At 43.9% G+C, this 24,165-nt stretch overlaps 1 protein-coding gene across 1 annotated transcript in view; it reads left to right on the top strand.

Moving 5' to 3' along the window:
* SMIM3 (small integral membrane protein 3) overlaps positions 1 to 18,389 on the top strand; it is an 82,285-nt gene extending 63,896 nt beyond the window's left edge. Inside the window, exon 2 of the mRNA XM_040345044.1 lies at positions 17,889 to 18,389. Coding sequence (XP_040200978.1) covers positions 17,916 to 18,092 — 177 coding nt within the window. The 5' untranslated portion in view covers positions 17,889 to 17,915 and the 3' untranslated portion in view covers positions 18,093 to 18,389. The remainder of the gene's footprint in view (positions 1 to 17,888) is intronic.
* Positions 18,390 to 24,165: the final 5,776 nt, after the last annotated feature.

The raw sequence follows: 24,165 nt of genomic DNA, 5'->3' as shown, positions 1-24,165 counted from the left end.
CAAGGATCTATTAAACCGTAGCTGTGCATTTTCTTTCCTAATATTCTGAGCTGTTTAATATTTCGCCTCTGAGCCCCAGACGTACTATCTAGTTGATAGTCCATTGAGAGGTTGAGGTCTCCTGCTAGTATTACGTGTCCTGATTTAAAATCCATTAAGGCATTCAGAATCCCCCTCAGATATTTATGAGGTTGGTTATTTGGGCAATATATGTTTGCTAGCGTGTATTTTTTCCCTTGGAGTACACCTTTTAGGAACAAATAGCGACCTTCAGGGTCTACCTTCCTATCTTCTACTGTAAAAGAGATATTCTTCCCTATTCCTATGGCGACCCCCTTAGCTCTCTTCTTTGGGGAGTCTCCATAATACCAAGTGGGAACTGCCCGAGAATACAGTCTAACATTTGAATCCAACGTTATGTGTGTCTCTTGTAAAAAAATTATTTCAGCGGAGTACCTTTCGACCTCTCTTAATACCATATGCCTTTTTTCCGGGCAACTGAGACCTCTTACGTTATATGTTAAAAAATTTATATTTGTCATTTCTGTCTCTTTTTTTTTTTCTTTCTGTCTTTCTCAAGTATGTATGTTCTTTCCTGCTGCATGACACACAGATCTAAATCCCCTTTCCCCCCCCTCCGAGCCCTCCTAATCTCCCCCTCACCCCTCCCACCCGAGGCCCTTCTCCCATCTCCTCCCCCCCACCCTCCCCTCCCGTCGTATCTTGCCCCCGTGTTCTTCATATGGGGCTTTGTCATCCCCTCCCCCCCTTCCCCCCGGTCGATCCCTGACCCTATGGTCTTTTAGAGCTTTTTCTATTTGGCGCTCCAGGCGCTCTTTTGCTCCTCAGGCTAAGGTGGAGTTCTGTTTTAGCCCGATCTCCTATCCCCCTATGCTGGGGAATTAGGGAAGGAGTGCTCTCCAGATCCCCCCTCTCTCCCATCCCGCTCCTGTAGCTTACTATATTCCCCCTCCCTGTCCCCCCCCTCCCCCCCCCTCCCCCCCCCCCCCCACCGCCGTCTAACATTTTTAATCTTTTTTTGGTGTTGGGATATCTAATCTCTGACAAAATTCTGGCACTTCCTCTAAAAACCTCAGTCTTGCAGAGATACCGTTTTTCCTGCCTATTAGGCAGGCTGGGAATCCCCAATTATATTGTATATCATGTTCCTGCAAGACTCCTAACAACGGTTTTAAACTTCTTCTTCTTTTTAACGTCTCTTGTGACAGATCTTGATATATTTGAATATTATGCTGATCATACTCTAATGGCGACTTCCCTCTCAGTTTTCTCCATAGTTGGTTCTTCTCTTCCCAACTTTCAAATCGCACAATAATGTCTCTTGGATAGTCCTGTGCTCTCTCTCTGGGACGTCTTATCCTATGCGCACGTTCTATTTTTAGTGGGGAAATTATTTCTCTCTCTAGTATTGGATTACAAATTTTTCTTATTGTTTCTGGGAGATCCTCAGCCTGTGTCGTTTCTGGAACTCCGCGTATTTTTATATTCTTCCTTCTATCTCTATTTTCTTGATCTTCTAATTTATACGCCTGCTCTCGTTGATTTATTTTTAATGCTTTTATTTCATCTTCTAATTTTTTAACTGAGGTTATGTTGTAGTCAACTTTTTTCTCAACTTCTTCCACTCTTTCCAATATATGCCCCATATTTCTCTCCATTTTTTCCATTTGCGATTTAAGTGATCTTTCTAAGGCGGCAAACATTCCTTCCATTTCCCTTTTTGTTGGCAAAAGTGTCATGTCCTGCGTTTCTTCCTTGTTTCCCTGTTCAAGGTCTATTTCTTTGTCTGTTTCTCTATCTTGATCTGTTCTAGTCTCTGATAGTGACTCTGGGAGTGTTTCTGCGTCTGTCAAGATATTAGCTACCCCTTTTTTCTTCTCTTTTTTCTTTTCCTTTTCTGCCTGGCCTCCTCGGGTAGTTGATGGTTTTTCTATATGCTGATTATCTCCATTTGTCCCATGGGTCACAAATTTGCACATCGGGCCTGGGCTTTGACTTAAGCGGGGGACCTTTGGGATTGCCCCACCTTTTACTCCTTTTCCCCTTGTGGTCATCCTTCGCCCCCTCTCGGTCCTACCGTAGACCTGGTTGCTTACCCGTGCTTCTTGCCGCGCCTGAGTTAAAACTGCGACACTTTACAGCAAATTTTATTGAAAGACCACTTTACACTTACGGGGGGTGTATACTACACAGGACAATACCCTTTGGTATCACGTTTTAAAATTGGTTTAGTATTTCTACTCTTTAGCTTTGGTTTGTACTAAAGATATTCGGAGCACCAAGCGCGTATATTAACCCCTCTATTCTGTCGGTCTCCAGTGCGCGTCTCACTCAATGACCTCTTTTTACTGATTTTCAGGGCTATATAGTATGATTCATTATACTATATGTTGCGCTTTTACCGTTGTCTCCGCCAATTTTTAGTTACGTTCTCTGCCAACTTATCCGTGTACTATAGATTCCGAAGTATAATATGAAAAGAGTTCAAAATATATTGCATATATAAAAAAAAAAAAAAAAAAAAAAAAAAAAAAAAGGGAACAGGGGGAGAGAAAAAAAGGAAATTCTCCCTGTATCTTTAATTTCTCCCAATGGAAAAAAGGGAAATGTCAAGGGGGAGCCGCCAACGAAGTTATAAGGTTATCAGCATCATTATAAACACGTCTCTACAAACATAGGAAATGACAGTAATGAACTCATATCCCTTATATCACGTCATTGCCTTTCTTCATGCCAGTCCCGTCCAGTTGCTAGTTCCTCTGGAAAAATGTCCCATTGAGATATGTGTATATATATACTTATTTATTTTTCCTTAGTTCTTTAATTCATTAAAGGACGATGTACTCACCATTCTGCACCATGCAATGAGCTCACCATGTACTCACCACTCTGGTAGTTTTCAGGCATGAAGAGGGAGGAATATGTTTTACTGCGATGTGTTTGACCATGTTTCTGGACCTACTTTGATGACATTGGTAGGGCCAACCACAGATTCGATCCTCTCCAGTGAGATTTTTAATGTGATATTTCACTTGGACTGCAGAGTTGCCTGGCGCCGTGTCTCCCCTTCCCTCAGCCTCCTCTTCTATACTACAGCCCGGGGGGGTGCGGCTCACCTCAACAGCTCAGCCGCCCACACACTCCGATGGAGGGCGACACAGCACAGCCTGTTACCACAGGGGGATTCCGTCCCCCACTCACTTCTGCAGATCCCCGTCCCCCCCACTCTGCACGCTGTCTCGGAGCTCCGTCCTCTCGTCACTGCTCGTCACTGCACGCCGCCGCCGCCCAATCAGCCAGCGGAGCCAGGGAAGCCAGGGAAGCCGCACCGCCCACGTGTCCACAGGTAACGCGTCAGGCTAACCTGATCGAGGGGGGTGAGGGGGGTGAGGATCCGATCCGATCCAGGGATCCAGGGACTTCAGTCCGGGGAGGGGGAAGGGGGAGGGGGACGACCTAGCGGAGGGAGCAGGGAATCCAGCACCTATGCATCCCCAGTCTCCGTACTCAGAGCGGGTTGGAGAGCGGGCGCCTCCGTCTAGCTACTCCTCCACACTGACCGCGCCATCTCCAGACTCCTCCCACCGTCAGTACAGACCTACCGTACATGTCCAGGCGCCCGCCGTCCCTCGCATGCGTCGAATGACTTCGACGCATGCGTGGAAGCCCTTAAATGGCAGGCCCGCCCACGTCTCCGCGTCATCGTCGCGGCGACGACGCGGACACGCCCCGCGTATTGTTTACGCGCGGACTTCTGTACGATGGTTAGTACAACCATCGTACAGAAGCCCTCTGGCAGGCATGTACGGTGAAAACGGTCCGACGGACCGGTTTCATCGTACATGTTTGCTCGTGTGTACCGGGCCTTAGAGTTTCTGCTCCACTGAAAAGTGATTCACACTGAAATCGCTTTTTAGGAGGTGTTTGACAAGCAGTAAGGAGACAACATGCCTGATTTAACCCTGTAATTGCCGTACTACCAGGCCGCAATCACATGCATTGCCTACCGTTGTGGTACAGTTCTGGTGTGGACCTATAGAACTGCAGTAGTCACATTTAGCTATGAGACTGCCCAGTGAAGGTGACATGTAAGTATTACTGCAGCATGAGTACAGCTGTGAGTGGTTGTATATTTAGTATTCATGTGGGTGGTTGGGTTGTGGTAAAAGAGGGTTAATTAGTTGTGGTAACAAGGCTTGTGAGTCATGTGTGAACGAAAATTAATTAAGGGTTAAAGAAGAAGTAAAATCGTATTTTTTAGTTGTACCTGCAGGTAAGCCTATAATAAGGTACTGTGAATATCTCCTAAACCTATATAGCCGGATTCAGAAAAACGTACGACGGCGTATCAGTAGATACGCCTTCGTAAATCCGAATGCGCGCCTTCGTATCTTTGCGCGTATTCTTAAAATGAGATACGCCTCACTGTTGCTAGGATACGACCGACGAAAGTCTCCTACGCCGTCGTATCTTATCTGCATATTTACGCTGGCCGCTAGGGGCGTGTACCTGGATTTACGCGTTGAATATGTAAATGAGCAAGGTACGTACGTACGCCCGTCGCAGTAAGATACGCCGTTTACGAATGGCGTTTTTCCGGCGTAAAGATAAACCACCAAAAAGATGGCGCAGCCCATGCAAGGTATGGACGACGGAACAGCCGTCGTATTTTACGTTGTTTGCGTAAGCGTACGTGAATGGGGCTGGTCGTAGGTTACGTTCACGTCGAAAAGCATTGAGCCAACGTCGTTTCGTAGGGAGTATTTGCGTCGTGATTCTGAGCATGCGCGCGCATGCGCCGTACGAACGAGCCTCATTTACATGGGGTCACGGTTAATTTAAATGTAGCCCGCCCACTACATGCCTACTTTGAATTAGGCGAGCTTACGCCGGCCCATTTGCACTACGCCGACGTGACTTACGGAGCAAGTGTTTGTGAATACTGTACTTGCCTCTCTATGTTACGTCGGCGTAGCGCATATGAGATGCGCTATGCCGGCTTAAACATACGTCGCTCTACCTGAATCCGGCTAATACAGTTTAGGAGATATTCAGAGTGCATGCAGCTGATGACTTCATCGGCGTATGCGTTCTAAAGGTCCGGCTTACTGTGCCGGACCTTCAGAGCCCGTTTCATAAACGGCGGCTTCCGCGCACATGATCGGGAGTGTCAACATTGTGTCAACATAGTGTCAACAGCGGGGAAGATGTCAGCTGTCTCGCCAGTGTGCGGGTGATGCTGGAGAGCTTTGTCCTAAGTTAAATATTTCATAGTGTGCTAGTATGATATGCATACTAGCTCATTATGCCTTTGTCTTACAGGTTTTTGTTTTAACAATTATTATAGGTGTCACCGGCGCAAAATAAATAAATTAAAATTTTACGTGATCTGCTGCAATACTGTGTAAGCCCTCAAAAGAGGGATTAAATGTGCATATGAAGAAAAAGTGTTACTGCGCTGATCTATTTGTCCAAAGAATGCGGTCTCTGGAGATAATTATATAAACTGTGAACTAATTTAGTGCACAAACCACCTTATATAAAATATTATATCAGGTACATCAACATACCTAATATCCTGTGTGGATAAACATATATAAATCAATCAATCTTATACGAAAAATATTATATATAAGTGAAAAAATATATATATATATGTATATATATATATATATATATATATATATATATATATATATATATATATATATATATTGCATGGATAGTGTGGTGAACGCAATAAAATGTGACCAAAAAATTAATTAATTGCCGCCATAAACATCAATGCACCATACTGTTCCTGTGAAGAAAAAGGTGGCCACTAATAATGCTCTAAACAAGCAAAGGCAAAAACAAAAACAAAAAATATGGAATAACAAAACCAAAAAACAAAACCAAAAACAAAAACATTCTGTTTTTTGGTTTTGTTTTGGTTTTTCCATATTTTTTGTTTTTGTTTTTGCCTTTGCTTGTTTAGAGCATTATTAGTGGCCACCTTTTTCTTCACAGGAACAGTATGGTGCATTGATGTTTATGTCGGCAATACATTTTTTGGTCACATTTTATTGCGTTCACCACACTATCCATGCAATATATATATATATATATACGGTATATATATTTTTTCACTTATATATACAGGGAGTGCAGAATTATTAGGCAAGTTGTATTTTTGAGGATTCATTTTATTATTGAACAACAACCATGTTCTCAATGAACGCAAAAAACTAATTTATATCAAAGCTGAATATTTTTGGAAGTAGTTTTTAGTTTGTTTTTAGTGTTAGCTATTTTAGGGGGATATCTGTGTGTGCAGGTGACTATTACTGTGCATAATTATTAGGCAACTTAACAAAAAAAATATATATACCCATTTCAATTATTTATTTTTACCAGTGAAACCAATATAACATCTGAACATTCACAAATATACATTTCTGACATTCAAAAAGAAAACAAAAACAAATCAGTGACCAATATAGCCACCTTTCTTTGCAAGGACACTCAAAAGCCTGCCATCCATGGATTCTGTCAGTGTTTTGATCTGTTCACCATCAACATTGCGTGCAGCAGCAACCACAGCCTCCCAGACACTGTTCAGAGAGGTGTACTGTTTTCCCTCCTTGTAAATCTCACATTTGATGATGGACCACAGGTTCTCAATGGGGTTCAGATCAGGTGAACAAGGAGGCCATGTCATTAGTTTTTCTTCTTTTATACCCTTTCTTGCCAGCCACGCTGTGGAGTACTTGGACGCGTGTGATGGAGCATTGTCCTGCATGAAAATCATGTTTTTCTTGAAGGATGCAGACTCCTTCCTGTACCACTGCTTGAAGAAGGTCTCTTCCAGAAACTGGCAGTAGGACTGGGAGTTGAGCTTGACTCCATCCTCAACCCGAAAAGGCCCCACAAGCTCATCTTTGATGATACCAGCCCAAACCAGTACTCCACCACCACCTTGCTGGCGTCTGAGTCGGACTGGAGCTCTCTGCCCTTTACCAATCCAGCCACGGGCCCATCCATCTGGCCCATCAAGACTCACTCTCATTTCATCAGTCCATAAAACCTTAGAAAAATCAGTCTTGAGATATTTCTTGGCACAGTCTTGACGTTTCAGCTTGTGTGTCTTGTTCATTGGTGGCCGTCTTTCAGCCTTTCTTACCTTGGCCATGTCTCTGAGTATTGCACACCTTGTGCTTTTGGGCACTCCAGTGATGTTGCAGCTCTGAAATATGGCCAATCTGGTGGCAAGTGACATCTTGGCAGCTGCACGCTTGACTTTTCTCAGTTCATGGGCAGTTATTTTGCGCCTTGGTTTTTCCACACGCTTCTTGCGACCCTGTTGACTATTTTGAATGAAACGCTTGATTGTTCGATGATCACGCTTCAGAAGCTTTGCAATTTTAAGAGTGCTGCATCCCTCTGCAAGATATCTCACTATTTTTGACTTTTCTGAGCCTGTCAAGTCCTTCTTTTGACCCATTTTGCCAAAGGAAAGGAAGTTGCCTAATAATTATGCACACCTGATATAGGGTGTTGATGTCATTAGACCACACCCCTTCTCATTACAGAGATGCACATCACCTAATATGCTTAATCGGTAGTAGGCTTTCGAGCCTATACAGCTTGGAGTAAGACAACATGCATAAAGAGGATGATGTGGTCAAAATACTAATTTGCCTAATAATTCTGCACTGCCTGTAATATTTTTCGTATAAGATTGATTGATTTATATATGTTTATCCACACAGGATATTGGGTTTTTGTTTTAGCTCAGGGCTTACAATCTCTTTAATGTTGGGGTCAAAGCATGGGTGTAGCAATAGGGGTCACGGGTCACGGTGATGCTCCAGGGGGCCCAGACAGCAAGAAGAACAGGGACAAGATGGGCGGTGGTGGCATTTACTAGACACGCTTCTCCTCTCTCTCCCACCGTCATTCAGCAGCTGCAGGGAAAAAAAGCATACAAAATTAGCCCATGCAGGGGTCAAACCTTTGCCCACGCAGGGGCAGTTCTTCTGATGCAGCAACATACCACAACAGGGCACAACATAAACAAACTAACTTATACTATAACCTCAGTGTGGGGAGAGGTTCAGTTCAGCAGAATCTGTGCTCAAATTGGTACCGACAGGATAATGCAACATGAGAATAGTTGGGTCAATATACTAACAGACTAAAGATATTGTGTTAATCTAGGAATTGGTTATTGCATCAGTTGCCGTGGTATTGTCATCTAGCCAACAGGTCCATACCTTTTCAAATTTTTGTGGAAAACCCTTGCCCAAGTAGATGGCTTTATACAGTGGTAAACTGGCATTCACTAGGCTTTTCCAGAATCTGACAGAGGGGGGAGACGATTGTTTCAAGTTCATTGTAATGGCCTTACGAGCATAGAAGGTAGTATAAGTTTACTACTAAGTTAGGCCTTACTAGTTAATTTCTTAAAAAAAAAAAAAAAGGGCGCAGAACCCGGTGATCTTTGATCTCTTTCATGTTGTTCAGGTAGATCTCCATCTCTCAAAGGTTGCCTACACCTGTTTTACACTGTGTCGCTGGGGAAAAGCACTTGCTGCGTCACCCTGCGTAGGTAATTCAGTAAACTCAGAGCCAGGGGCCCACCCAGGCCTGTCCCGGGCCCTCTGAGTTACCTGTTTCACCTACACAGGGTGATGGGACAAGCATGCAGTGGAAACGACGAGTAGTAGTGAGGGGGCCCAAAGGCTTCATGCTACGCCTCTGGGTCAAAGAAAGGATAAAAAGAGAGTAAGGCCCCATACACATGGTCGGACAAAACCGATGAGAATGGTCCGACGGACCGTTTTCATCGGTTCACCTCTGAAGTGGCCGTACGGCCTGATATGTGTACACACCATCAGTTCAAAATCCGATCGGGTCAGAACGCGGTGACGTAAAACACACAACGTGCTGAATAAAACGAAGTTCAATGCTTCCAAGCATGCGTCGACTTGATTCTGAGCATGCGCGGGTTTTGAACCGATGCTTTTCTGTACTAACCATCAGTTTGGTCCGATGGGGCAGCGGTCCATCGGTTCGGTTTTGAAGCATGTTTTAAAATTTTGGACCGAAGGAAAACAGACCGATAGCCTATACACACGGTGGGTTTGGTCTGATGAAAATGAACTTCGGTTCATTCTCATCGGACCAAACCGACCGTGTGTACGGGGCCTTAGGGTTAGAGTAACAGGCAGGTTTAATTTTACAATTTAGTCGGAGGGCTAATGTTAGGTTTTTAGACTTAGTTGGAGATGGTTAGTGTTACAGAGACTTCAGGGGAGCTCAGGTACAGTGCAGCAAAAATGCAGGCATGCTGCCTTTTTTCTCACTTCTCCACGCTGTTGTGGTGGGACTGGGATTGATTTCTAGGTGCCCTTGCGGAGACCTCCGTTGATCAGGTGCAGAAAAAGGCAGATCTCCACACATAGTGTGAATGAGCCCTAGGATTACAGAGAGGGATAATTGGACAGTTACAGGGAGAGTTAAGCCATGTACACATGCCTGATGGACTTTCTTCATCGGACTAACCGATCGTGTGTGGGCCCCATCGGTCTTTTTTCCATCGGTGTAAAAAAATAGAACATGTTTGAAATTTTTTCGATGGATAAAAAAACGATAGTAAATTCCGATCATCTGTGTGGAACTTCATTGGAGAAAAATCCACGCATGCTCAGAATCAAGTCGACACATGCTCGGAAGCATTGAACTTTTTCCGGCTCCTCATGTTTTACGTCACTGCGTTTTGGCATTGGAATTTAGTCTGATAGTGTGTATGCAAGACTTATGAAAGTCAGCTTCATCGGAATTCCGACGAAAAAATCCAACGGATTTTATTCCATCAGAAATCCGATTGTGTGTACAGGGCTTAATTTAGGTTTACTTGGACAGTTAGCTGAAGGGTTAGTGTTTGGTTATGGGGGGGGGGGGGGCACTCGGTCAGTATTAGGTTAACCCACATTAGGGTTACTGGGCAAGTTATGTTAGGTTCACAGGGAGGGTTTGTTTTAAGGTAGTTTTAGATGTGTGTCTAAATCTCCGTTGCCTCTGAAGTCTGATCCATGCTCAGATCTCGCTCCAGAGGCTATGAACAGGTGGTGAGGAAGTAATACGACGCCTCCTCACCGCCTGTTTTCACAACATTGTTGCCAACAAATTTGCTGCAACCACATACAGCAAATTTGTGGGACCTTCCCCATTGACTTGAATGTGTAGCGTTAGGTGGGCTTGCCACGGGTCAACTTTGCCATGGTTGTGAAACATCGTGGCTGCGGCATGAAAACATCCTTGTTCCGCTGCCTTTTACAGCTTTGGTTGACGGGCAGCAAAAACACAGCTCGATTACGCATTTGTGCCACCCTCCAACCACAAGTCTAAACGAGGCCTTAGGCCTCGTACACACGATAGGTTAACCAGAGGATAACGGTCTGATGAACTGTTTTCATCGGTCAAAACCGATCGTGTGTGGGCCCCATAGGTTATTTAACCATCGTTTAAAAAAAAGCAAACTTGCTTTAAATTTAACCAATGGATTTCTAGGTCAAAACCGATTGTTAGTAGGCACAACCATCAGTTAAAAATCCATGCATGCTCAGAATCAAGTCGACACATGCTTGGAAGCATTGAACTTCGTTTTTTTCAGCACGTCGTTGTGTTTTACGTCACCGCGTTCTGACATGATCGTTTTTTTTAACCGATGGTGTGTAGGCACAACGGATTATCAGTCAGCTTCATCGGTTAACCTATGACAACGGTCCTTCAGACCGTTCTGATCGGATGTACTAATCGTGTGTACGAGGCCTTAGTGTTTATTTTAAAAAAAAATTGAGGATTAGTGTTAGGGTATCAGGTAGGGTTTTGCCAGGTTAATGCTAGGGTTACTGGGAGTTAGAAGGTTAGCATTAGTGTTATTGGAAGGGTTAGCATAAGTGTTTAGTTGCCAGGTTACAGTGAGTTAGTTTGAGGGTGATTGCTAGGGTTATTGGGAAGATTAGCGTTACAAGTATGGGAAGGGTTAGATGACAGGATTACAAGTAGGATTAGTAATTTATCACAATTTGTAGCTTTTGATGTGAAAGAAAGCATGTGTTCTCTGTCTCCTCTCAAATCAATAATACTTATAATAGTGCAATCATTTTCAGTGCAGGGTAGAAATGAAAACCTCAATTTGCTTTCTATCCAGCTGCTTTCTATTAAGACAACGCTCCATAGACGATATTGTTTCACATGCAGATAGTTCTGTTTATAATCAGAAATTTCGATTCTGCCAGCTGCTGATGGGCAGTAGCAAGTAATCTGTAGCATGTCTTATCCTGGGGATGTTTGCACAGCTTGGCTAAATTGTTGATTTTATTTTATGAGTCTAAATACAGTTTTACTGCTTGATTTATGATCAGAAATGGGACCAAAGCTTTCTTCTGAAAAATGTTTGTCTTTGTTGCGTATTTGATCGTAACAAATGCAATGGACAAATGTTGAATTTAAGTGTCTGTTGTTTTTCTGTTTCTTCTTTTTCTGTTTTTCTTTTGAGTTTGGTTTCATATCCTTTTTCACCCAAAAGTGATAATTCCTCATCGAACCACCTAAAGCAGGGGTGGCCAACCAGTGGCCCGCGGCGCCCTCTGATGTGGCCCGCGACCTCCTGCTCTGGAATGGCGGGTCGGCAAGCCCAGATCGCAGGTTGACCCACAATACCACAGCATCAGTGTTGTGAATGTAGCTGGTGGTAGACGAAGAAAGCTGCTGCGGAGCAGAGCCCAATAAGCCGATGCTTCCTCTACAGCGCTGGCTTTTGCCACAGGCAGAGTCTATGGCAAAGTTCAGCTAAGCTGCAGGATAGACACCGGTGCCTTACACTGCACCCATGGTGTGGGTAAACTACAGCACATCAGTGTGAAAGCAGTCTTAGGTCCTTTTCAAAACATCAGCCCAACCAATTGGGACCCTCAATTCACCTCTATAAAGCAACAGATGTCCATTTACGCTCGCCTACCTCCAATCTGAAAAACAGAAGGGAATTCGTCCCCTTCTATCTGGGCAGATCGGAGAGCCTATAGAGTAGCCGTGACCTGTCATCCGTCCGCTCCGCTCATTGTGGCCCGCGATTGGTTACCAAGTTGCTTAAGTGGCCCTCACTCTTCAAAAGGTTGGGCACCCCTGACCTAAAGGTATATGTTACCTGGGTAATCTAGTGAGATCTCTTTTTTTCTAAGTTCCTTGATCTGTGCACCTACTGCAGCCTGTATAGGTCTAGCCACTTTCATTACTGGATAGTCCAAATATTTAATATTGTAGATAATGCAAAACAAGCAGTGGGAAAACTCCAAACTCAGGTGGGTGGGATCAAAACCAATAGCTATGGCATGGAGTAACTATTTGGGGGAATCCCAAAGAGGTATATGGGTGATAGTTTGTGGACACCTGACTATCAGCTTGTTGGGCATCTTATTTCAAAATCATGGACATTAATATGGAGATGGACACCCACCCTTGTAACTATAACAGTGTTTGCTCTTCTTTGAATGCTTTGCACAAGATTTTGGAGTCTGTGGATATGTGTGCCTAGTAAGCCAAAAGAGCATTTGTGAATTCAGGTGCTCACGTTGGACCAAAAAGCTGTCTGGTTTAGGGTCAGGGCCATGTGCGGGCCACTCAAGTTCCTCCACACCAAACATTCAAACTACATCTTTATTGATCAGGCTGAAATGTCTACTAGCATCTCAAGAACTTTTCCCCTAACCTCAGCTGATGTTTCTGGGGCATTCCCAAGAGTCTTCTTTCTCTTTTCGCATTTCACTTTTCAAGTGTAACTATGTGAAAAGCTGCAGAGTTTATCTATAAGAATCATTTTTTTTTATTAGATAGTCTTTTTAAATAATTGTATTTTTTCAATATACATTTAATGTAGACAATAATGTGAATTAATGTTTAAAAAACAACCAACGAAAGCATGATCACGTCTATGTTGTAACTATAGGAAAACTATTCAGTCTCAAGGAGTGTCAGAGGACATGTGACCACATGTATGGATATTTTTAAAAAACTCTTGGATGTGCATCTTAAAGAACACAAAATACAGGGATATGGCAAATAATTATAGACACTGACTCACAAGCATCTACACAGGTTGAACTGGATGGACTATTGTCTTTATTCAACCTTACCTACTATGTAACATGATAACATGTGAATTTTGTTCAGATGAACAAAGAGGGAGCTTTCACTAGATCTTTCTCTGGAAACAAATCATGACAAATAGTTCAAATATCAAAGAAACACACGCTAGGAATTATAACATGTGAACCTCTACCTCTGTTGCTGCTGCTTAAAGTGTAAAGCCCTGTACACACGATCGGATATCTGATGGAATCTAATCTGATGGATTTTTTCGTCGGATATCTGATGAAGCTGATTTTCATCAGTCTTGCCTACACACCATCGGTCAAAAATCCGACCGTGTCCAACGCGGTGACGTAAAACACTACGACGTGCTGAGAAAAATGAAGTTCAATGCTTCCGAGCATGCGTCGACTTGATTCTGAGCATGCATGGATTTTTGTTTGATGGACTTCCACATAGATGATTGTTTTTTTTCTATCGGTTTTTTATCCATAGGAAAATTTTAAAACATGTTCTATTTTTTTTCACCGGTGGAAAACAAACTGATGGGGCCCGCACACGATCGGTTTGTCCGATGAAAACGGTCCATTGGTCTGTTTTCATCAGACAAACCGATCGTGTGTACAGGGCTTTATACACCTGCTTGGTGCCTTACATTATAAACCACTGCGCATTACAGTATATACCAAATTACATATACAGTAGATTAAACTGCTGCAAACGAGTCATATTGGACTACACATAGAAATAAACTGTCAGTAAAAATAAATTGTTAAAGTGTCCAAAGAATGTTCATTCCACTGTGAACCTTCTTCTTTAACCGCTTCCTGACCGCCGCATGCATATACGTCGACACAATGGCACTCCTGGGCAGAAGGACGTATATATACGTCCCCTTTAAGGAAGCGCCATTGTGCACGTGCGCGCCAACCACGGGTCCCGCGGACTCATTTGCCATTGGGATACCCGCAATCGTCTCACGAAGAGATAGTGCCGGGACATGCTAATGTAAGCAAGCATCTCCCCGCTCTGCCTAGTGACAATGACAGTCATCACCGCTTCCTGTAATCAGAAGCGGTGATGACTGTCTTGTCACATACACATACAGCCCATCTAAATAGCTTCCTATACCTTAGTGCAGTCCTCCTTCACTTACCTCATCCTTCCATTTTGCTTTTAAATGTCCTTATTTCTTCTGAGAAATCCTCACTTCCTGTTCTTCTGTCTGTAACTCCACACCGTAATGCGAGGCTTTCTCCCTGGTGTGGAGAAAGCCTCTTGAGGGGGGAGGGGGCGAGCAGGAGTGTCAGGACACTTTCTACTTTGCATATAGAGAAAAGAGCTGTGTGCTAGTGGGTGTCCTGACACTCCTGCTCACCCCCTCCCCCCTCAAGAGGCTTTCTCCACACCAAATACCACCAAATGAAAGCTCTTTGTGGGGAAAAAAGGACGTAAATTTTGTTTGGGAGCCACGTCGCACGACCACGCAATTGGCAGTTAAAGCGACGCAGTGCCGAATCGCAACAAAATGGTTCGGGGCTAAAGTGGTTAAAAGGTGCTCCGTGCTCAAATAGTAATCAAAAAAGTACTGAAGTGCTCAAAAAAACACCACAAGGTGAAGTGTGGCACACATCCCTCTCGTGTCCTTACTCACCAGAAAAAATGGACCCTCAGCTGTTAAAGGGGTTGCAAAGGTACAATTTTTTTTCCTAAATAGCTTCCTTCACCTTAGTGCAGTCCTCCTTCACTTACCTCATCCTTCAATTTTGCTTTTAAATGTCCTTATTTCTTCTGAGAAATCCTTACTTCCTGTTCTTCTGTCTGTAACTACACACAGTAATGCAAGGCTTTCTCCCTGGTGTGGAGTGTCGTGCTCGCCCCCTCCCTTGGACTACAGGAGAGTCAGGATGCCCACTAACAGACAGCTCTTTTCTCTATCTGCAACGTAGAAGGCCTCCTGACTCTCCTGTAGTCCAAGGGAGGGGGCGAGCACGACACTCCACGCCAGGGAGAAAGCTTTACTGTGTGGAGTTACAGACAGAAGAACAGGAAGTGATGATTTCTAAGAAGAAATAAGGACATTTAAAAGCAAAATTGAAGGATGAGGTAAGTGAAGGAGGACTGCACTAAGGTAAAGGAAGCTACTTAGGGAAAAAAAATTGTACCTTTACAACCCTTTTAAGCATAAGGGTCTAACACGCTTATTCTGGTGAAAGGGTTCTTGGCTGATCTTCTTAAAATACCCAGTGGACAGATACAATGGGATGTTCAGCTGCCAATGCTGGTGTCACTTGTAACCAACCCGGATCAATAGAGGGAGAGAACTCTCATAATGTAGTAAATCTGTTTATTTAATAAAAAAAAAAAAAATTACACTTACAAACTAGAAAACATGTATCTGCTTTACAAGATGCTGGGCTGCCAATTGTGTTTGGACACCTTCCGGGTTCGCAGCAGCTTTGCGTGCATTCCTCGTGTAAGTGGAACCAGAAATTCCATCAACGCGTTTTGTCTATCCCACACGGCGTCTTCAAAGACAATGTGTGGGGGGCGAAATGCGTCTCTCCCTCTATTCATCATGGTTGGTTACAAGTGGCACCAGCATTAGCAACTGCAACATCCTATTGCATCAGTCCCCGGGGTATTTAGGAAAAAGATCAACCAAACAACCTTTTACCAGAATAAGAGTGTTAGGCCCTTATGCCTAACAGCTGGAAGTTCAGCTGTAAGGACACAAGGGGTGTGTGCCACATTTCACCTTATGATGTTTTTGAGCACTTCAGCCCTTTTTTGATTAATATTTGACCATGGAGCACCTTTTAAAGAAGAAGGTTCATCGTGGAATGAACATTCTTGGGACACTTTTTTTTTATGTGTAGTGAAATATGACTTCTAAGGCCTCGTACACACGATGGGACATGTCCGATGAAAACGGTCCGCGGACCGTTTTCATCGGACATGTCCGCTGCCGGATTTTGGTCTGATGGCTGTACACACCATCAGACCAAATTTCCCGCGGACAGCAAACGCGGTGACGTGGCCGCGCCGTCGCCGCGACGATGACGCGGCGACGTGCGCGACCCTGGAAGGTCAATGCTTCCACGCATGCGTCGAATCACTTCGACGCATGCGAGGGCTTTCGGCCGAGCAGACATGTCCGGTGAGTCGTACAGACCACCGAACATGTCCGATGGACAGGCTTCCAGCGAACATGTTTCTTAGCATGCTAAGAAACATTTGCCAGCTGGAAACCTGTCCGATCCGCCGGAAAATTGTCCGGTCGGCCGTACAGACGACCGAACATGTCCGCGGAAACTGGACCAGTTTCAGCAGACATGTTCGGTCGTGTCTACGAGGCCTTACAGTCAACTCATGACAAAAAAAGTTGCCCAATTAAAAATACAGTATAACCTTGGTTTGAGAGTAACTTGGTTTAAGAGCGTTTTGCAAGACAAGCTAAATTTTTTAATAAAATTAAAATGTTTAGCTTGATATACAAGCGATGTCTGGATATAAGAGTAGCGTCATGTCACAAGTATAAAAGAGAAGAGAGGCGCCTTTAAGTGTAGCAATATGGTTACTTTTAATGAAGGTACAACATTTAGCAACTCACATGGTTGATGATCAAAACAGGTACATCTAAGTATGCAGGCATTCTGGGTAAAGCTGTCCACATAGACCGGGGATATGCAATTAGCGGACCTCCAGATGTTGCAGAACTACAAATCCCATGAGGCATAGCAAGACTCTGACAGCCACAAGCATAGCACTCAGAGGCAGAAGCATGATGGGACTTGTAGTTTTGCAACAGCTGGAGGTCCGCTAATTGCATATCCCTGACATAGACCATCCTCCTCACTGCCATTAACGTCATCCCTTCCACACTGCCCTCCACAAGCGTTTCAAGCCTCACGTTCAGATCGGTCTACTGCAGGGTAGTCTTCCCGGTCACGATTGCTGACTGACAGTGCGGAGGACGGTCTATGGGGACAGCCTCACCCCTGATGCCTGGGTAGATGTGCCTCTTTTATTCATCAACCATGTGAGTTGCTAAATGTTGTACCTTCATTAAATGTAACCATATTGCTACACTTAGAGGTGCCTCTCTTCTATTTTATACTCTGGAACTCCTGCTGGATATTGCTTCTAATCCCCTTGTGGAGGCTTCCATTTGTGGATGGACATTTTATGGTTACACAACTTTGCTATAATCTTTTTATATGGACTATAAACTAAAGGGCTTATGAATAAAATGGTTGTGGAACGAATCATTTGAGTTTCCATTATTTCTTATGGGAAAATTTGCTTTGATATAAGAGTGCTTTGGATTAAAGGAAGGTTTTTGGAACCAATTATGCTTGCAATCCAAGGTTTTACTGTAAAAATAAAAATTGTATTACTATCTGCATTGCTATTCAAATTTACAATACCTCTTATATGTGTCATTTAATTTGGTTGGAAACATGCTTCTTGCAGAAAACTATAGGAGGGGGCGGATACTTGACCCTGCACAAACAGAGATTGGTCTTTTTTGTAGGAAGCTCTGGCACAGAAGTTAGGTAACTGCACATATCTGGAAGAAATACATAACAAACCAAGTTTCAAGTAAGAATATACTTGCCACTTGAATTTAGGCCATACTGCTTTTCCCAGAGTTCCGCTTTAACCTAAATTACGTAGCACTTAATGGTTCGTCTTTTTTCATTGTTGTTTTCTGTTTTTACTTATTCCAGGGAGTGGATTTCACATCATAAGCCAAAATGACAGATCTCGTGACTCCATCCCCAGCAGAGATCCCTAAACACATACTGGAAATTTGGGTCATCATACTCCTTATTCTAGCCACCATCTTGGTGATGACATCATTGCTTCTCTTCCCGGCTGCAGCCGTCATTATCTACAGAGTACGGACTCATCCCATCCAAAACAGGCAATAGCAACATGGAGGAGAACTGTAATTATTACCACCGTGGATTTCAGCGTTATAATGTAGACAAAGGGCATTCATTGGAAAAAGATGCCGAAAGCCAATTGATCTGATCTGTGCACTGTGGGCCTCTTTTTGTATTTGACATATGGACGTGAAGGTTTGAGTATCCACAGTGCTGTTTTATTTCATAAACACCATGAAACCACCAAAAGCTATTATATTTACATACATTTTCATATGTAAGAAAAATGTGCAATAGTAAACTAAGACAAAAATATTAAAATTGTGTAGTAATGTAATTGAATATTTATTTATAATCATGATTACTTTGTTTTTGGTTTTGGTTTTGTTTCTGAAGGGGAAATTGAGTACTGTACGTGATACTTTTTTTATTTGCTTCTTCAAGGTCTAAGCAGTACTATTCTGAATCGGCTGCAAAGGCTATGAATGTATTTTTCAGTAGCACATGGAGCTCATTGCCCTGAAGAGATTATCCATCCCAAATCACCTTTCCAGATAGCTTACTCAGTCACAACTCACATGAAAGAAGATCTGGCGATGTTTATTCGTCATATGATCCGTAGAATGCAAGTTACAACAGGTAAAAGAACGATTCTTCCATGCAGGTAGAAGAAACATACAGGTCACATGAATTACAGCATTAAAATGACTGATACAGAAAAGAGGGGGAGGAGACTGAGCAGCATGCAAACTAAGGAATGCCACAAGAGTCAAACTAGATAGGCATTAAAGAGACAGTACATAATAAAAATAATATCATGTAACATGACACTCCCCGCCTGAAATCTTTAGATTTCAAAGTCTATTACATATATAAAGATAAGTCCAACTTGAACCTGTAGGGGAAGAAACGTTAAAGGTAAAACTGGTGTGTAAACCATAGATACGAGATACCCGCAAACACAAGAAGGTATGCAGTAAATGAACAATGAAACATGACGTCCAAAAAACAGATGGCTTGAGTCCTGCAGTCTATCGTTTGTAATCGTGGGACTTCAACAGTAGCACAGTCAATAGTGATAGTGATATTCTCCCCGCCATAGCGGGTATAGCCGGTACTCCTGCCTAAGTCACTCATTATGACTTCAGCTATTTCCACTGCTAGCACAGCTGCACAAAGTTCAAGTCTGGGTATGGTATGTGCGGGTTTTGGTGTTAGCTTTGTCTTGCCTAGAACAAAGTTGCAGTGTATGTCTCCATTAACTCCTGAGGTCTTCAAATAGGCCACTGCAGCTATAGCTTCAACTGATGCATCAGAGAAAATATGGATTTCCCTCTGGACAGCGGCTGAGATGGAGACTGGGGCATAGCAACGTGGAATTTGGAGCTGTTCTAATGTCTTCAGAGAACCTCTCCATTTCTCCCATCTTTGTTGTTTCTCAATAGGTAACGGAGTGTCCCAATCTAGGTTATCGGTAGTAAGCTGTCTTAATAACATCTTACCTTGGATGGTGACTGGGGCTATAAATCCCAGTGGGTCGTAGATGCTGTTCACTACGGACAAGACTCCTCTCTTGGTGAAGGGTTTGTCACAGGTTGACACCTGGAAGGTGAATGTGTCTGCCTTGATGTTCCACAGCAGACCTAGACTTCTCTGTATAGGGGGTGTGTCTGACCCAAGGTCAAGGTCTTTCACACTGGCAGCATAGTCCTCAGGGTGAAATGCATTCATTAGCTCTTGGCTGTTAGATATAATTTTGTGAAGTCTCAAGTTTGCTACAGCTAGCATCTCCTTTGTTCTGGTAAGAAGATTAATTGCTTCTTTAGCAGTAGGAAAGGATTTGAGCCCGTCATCTACGTAAAAGTTCCTTTCAACAAATTGACGAGCATCGGATCCATACTCAGCTTCTCCAAGCTGAGCTGTCTTTTTTAGTCCATAGATTGCTACAGCTGGGGAAGGGCTGTTCCCAAAGACATGTACCCTCATTCGGTAATCAATTACCTCTTTGTTGATGTCGTTGTCCTTGTGCCATAGAAACCTGAGGTAATTCCTGTTATCTTCCTTGACGATGAAGCAGTGGAACATTTGTTGAATGTCGGCCATCACCGCTACAGGTTCTTGACGAAAGCGAATTAGGACTCCAATGAGGTTGTTGTTCAAGTTGGGCCCTGTGAGGAGCATGTCGTTAAGTGAGAAGCCTTCATGTTGGGCACTGGAGTCAAAGACAACTCTGATTTGGTCTGGCTTTCGTGGGTGATACACACCGAAGGAAGGGAGGTACCAGCATTCTTCTCCTTCTTTCAATGGGGGTGCGGGTTCGGCATGACCCCTGTCAAAGATATTCTGTATGAAGTCCACAAAATGTCTTTCCATCTCTGGCTTCCTGCTTAAGGTACGCTTTAAGGAGGAGAATCTTTTGACTGCTTGATGTAGATTGTTTGGTAGCTTCTCTCTCGGGAGGCGAAAGGGTAGGGGTGCTACCCAGCTATTGGAATCTTCCTGAAAGAACTCATTGTCCATTACTTTAAGGAATTCTTTGTCTTCTGCCGAAGGAGCCAACTTGTCGTCTTCACTGCTTACGTTGAAAACTGTAGAACCAAAGCTGTCATCGTAGGTGCGGGAAAGGTTTGTGTTGCAATGTTGCAACTTGCAGCTAGTTACCTTCTCCTTTACCCAGTAGTGATGTGGGCATGGCTCAAAGTGAGTATTACGACCATTTGGCAATACATTTGTCTTGAATGAAGAAATGTTAGTAGGCCTTTTCATTTTGCCTATACAGACGTTGCCTATGATGACCCAGCCTAAGTCCAGGTACTGGGCGAATGGGGCCTCTGGAGGTCCGCTGACCTGCCTGTGTACCTTGTGGATCCTTAGAATATCTCTTCCCAGCAGAAGAAGGATTTTAGCATCTTTGTCAAGTGGTGGGATTTCACTGGCTATTGACCTTAGATGAGGGTGGTAGAAGGCAACTTCTGGTGTAGGTATTTCTTCTTTGTTGGCTGGTATCTGGTTACACTCTACAAGTGTAGGTAAGGGTAATTGTAGGTTATTTTCTAGGGAAGACACAATAAATCCATGAGCCCTTCTTCCAAAAACCTCTGTAGTTCCACTACAAGTGCCTAAGGTGTAAGGGTGAACCTCTCCTTTTGTGCAAAATAGATCGAACAGTTCGGATCGTGCAAGCGATCGATTGCTTTGATCGTCTAAGATAGCATACACCCTTAAAGTCTTTTCTGGCTGATCCTTGTGATGAATATTCACTAGGCATATTTTAGCGCAAGATTTGTCACAGTGGTCTTCCCCACAGACTTCAGTGCACGAAGAAAATACCATGGTGGAATTAGGTACGTGATCTGTACTCTTCCCGCTGTGGTTCTGCCCAGGAGGAAGGTCTGCATGTTGTGAAGGATTGGACTCAAGGGGATGGAGTGCTTGCACATGGTCCTCGGAACCGCACTCTATGCACTTGATAGGAGTTTTACATTCCTTGGCAAAGTGATCGGTGGAAGCACAGCATCTATAACATACCCCAAAGGTCTTTAGGAGTTCCTTTCGTTCTTGTAGGGGCTTCTTTCTGAAACCGATACATTTTTTGAGGGGATGAGGCTTCTTGTGGATGGGACATAATCGGTTTGGGTTTTCGATCTTGCCGCTCTTGTTTGGGGCGGGAGTGGGAATAATGTCTGTCTTCCTAACAGACACGGGACCTCTGCGGTTCCTGTAGCTAGTATGTAGGTTGTCACCTTTAGGTGAGGGAGTATTGAACTCGCTGAATGCAAAACTAGGATCGTTCTTGGTGTCAGCAATGTTCCTGACGAAATTGCAGAAGTAGGAGAACGGGGGAAAGGAAACCTTGTTTTCCCGTTTGTATGATGACCCAACTTGGATCCACTTTTCTTGTAGGCCATGCGGAAGCTTGCAAACGATAGGGTTAACTCCTCGAGCAGTGTCCAGGTAACTGAGGCCAGGTAGCTTAGGGTCAGTTTTGGCAAGCTGGACTTCGAGAAGAAGGTCGCTGAGTCTCTGGAACTCTATATTGTCCTTACCAGATATCCTTGGGAAATTTTCCAATCGTTTGAGCAATGCATTCTCTATGGCTTCAGGACTACCGTAAGTCTGTTCTAGACGCTCCCATGCTGCGGTGAGACCTGCAGTTGGATTGTCGATGTAAACTGACCTGAGGCTCTTGACACGTTCTGTTGACTGTGGGCCAAGCAACCCGATCAGCAGATCCAGCTCACGATCGGCAGTAAAACCGATACCGCCTAATGTAGTTTTGAAAGCGGCTTTCCAGCTTCTATAATTTTCAGGATGGTCGTCGAAGTTTACTAGGCCTGACTTGGCGAGCTCATGTCGAAGTAAGTACTTTACTACCTCTGTTGCCTCTGACTTTACATAGGAGGTTGCTGGTTGATTGTTGTGGATAGCATTGTTTATGGTATCGTTGCAAAGAGACGTGGGAAGATATGGTGCAGCAAGGGCATTCAGCTGAATTGTTGGGTGAAGGTCTGGAACAGTACTGTTAGCAGGAGGCTGGCGACTTGCTTGCGGATTAGTGTGCCGTTTTGTGACATATGCGGGATCAGCATGACAGTCGGGAGCTGCACTGGGGTGGGTTTGCATGTAGGAAGTGGCTGGAACAGCTTTTACCTGATGATGTGGTGAAGTCCTTGCGTTGCCGTCAAAAACGTGGAGGTAATTGAGTGTTCACTGCTGTGGTTTAGAACATAGTTCTTAGTGCGTTCAAAAGGATCTTCTACATCTGCCTTGACGCTGACCCTTTCGCTAGCGTTTTCATCTGCACCGATAGCTTGTTCCAAAACCTTTAGTTTTGCTGCAGCTGCCTCGTAGTTGCTCTGTTCCTTTAAAGCTTCAATTGCTGCCCTTTGACGTGCCGTTTGAGCTTCTATTGCTGCCTTTTGATGCGCTGCCTCGGCTTCCATTACTGCCTTTTGATGCGCTGCCTCGGTTTCCATTACTGCCTTTTGATGCGCTGCCTCGGTTTCCATTTCTGCTCTCTTTTTTGCATATGCGGCCCGTACCTTGATAGCCTCTGCTTCGGCGCGGGCATTTATTAGCTGTTCACTAAGCGTTGAGTGCCTTGAACTTCGGGATCTAGAGGAACCTTTAGAACGTCTGGTGGATACAGATTTGTGAGATACAGTGCCCCGTGGCAGCATTAATTTTGCTTCTGCCTTTGCTTTAGTTCGCTGGATAAAGCTTTCTCTTTCCTCATTAAGAAGCTGGGCATTGTTAAGTTGCTCTAAGGACTCCTCAGTGTTGATGCTTTGCAGAATAGTTTTATATTTGTTGCTTGTAGTCTCGTACAGTTCGTATGAAGCAGAGAGATGCTTTATGGCGCCCTCTAGTTGCAGTACCTCATGGCTGGGACATGAAATCACATCAATGTGGGTGAGGATTTTATCCCAAATCTGCTTCAAACTGGTTGCTAGTTCAGTTCTCATGGATTCATAGTTCTCTTTAACCTTCCAAGTGGGTTTCACAGAGCGTTTGGTCAATGCAGTGAACTCTGGGTCCTCATCCTGGCTTTCTCTGTGTGAAGCATGCTGTGGTGTTTCATCACACACTGAGCCCTTTCCACTCATGATGGCCTGCAGTACACAGGCTTGACTGTAGCAGTGAAGAGTGTCTGTATACTGTGAGGAGCTGTAACAAGCTGTGCTGGGGTTGTATGCAGAATTCTCATGCAATACACACAGTTACACTTCACTATGATCTGTCCTGTGACGCAGTTATCTCTGTGCAGGCTGCTGGATACGTTCTTTTACTATTCTGAATCGGCTGCAAAGGCTATGAATGTATTTTTCAGTAGCACATGGAGCTCATTGCCCTGAAGAGATTATCCATCCCAAATCACCTTTCCAGATAGCTTACTCAGTCACAACTCACATGAAAGAAGATCTGGCGATGTTTATTCGTCATATGATCCGTAGAATGCAAGTTACAACAGGTAAAAGAACGATTCTTCCATGCAGGTAGAAGAAACATACAGGTCACATGAATTACAGCATTAAAATGACTGATACAGAAAAGAGGGGGAGGAGACTGAGCAGCATGCAAACTAAGGAATGCCACAAGAGTCAAACTAGATAGGCAT

Source organism: Rana temporaria, chromosome 3, assembly GCF_905171775.1.
Source record: "Rana temporaria chromosome 3, aRanTem1.1, whole genome shotgun sequence".
In the NCBI taxonomy this organism is placed as follows: Eukaryota; Metazoa; Chordata; class Amphibia; order Anura; family Ranidae; genus Rana; species Rana temporaria.
Note: the sequence above shows the minus strand (reverse complement) of the source record. Positions and strands in the feature narration are given on the sequence as shown.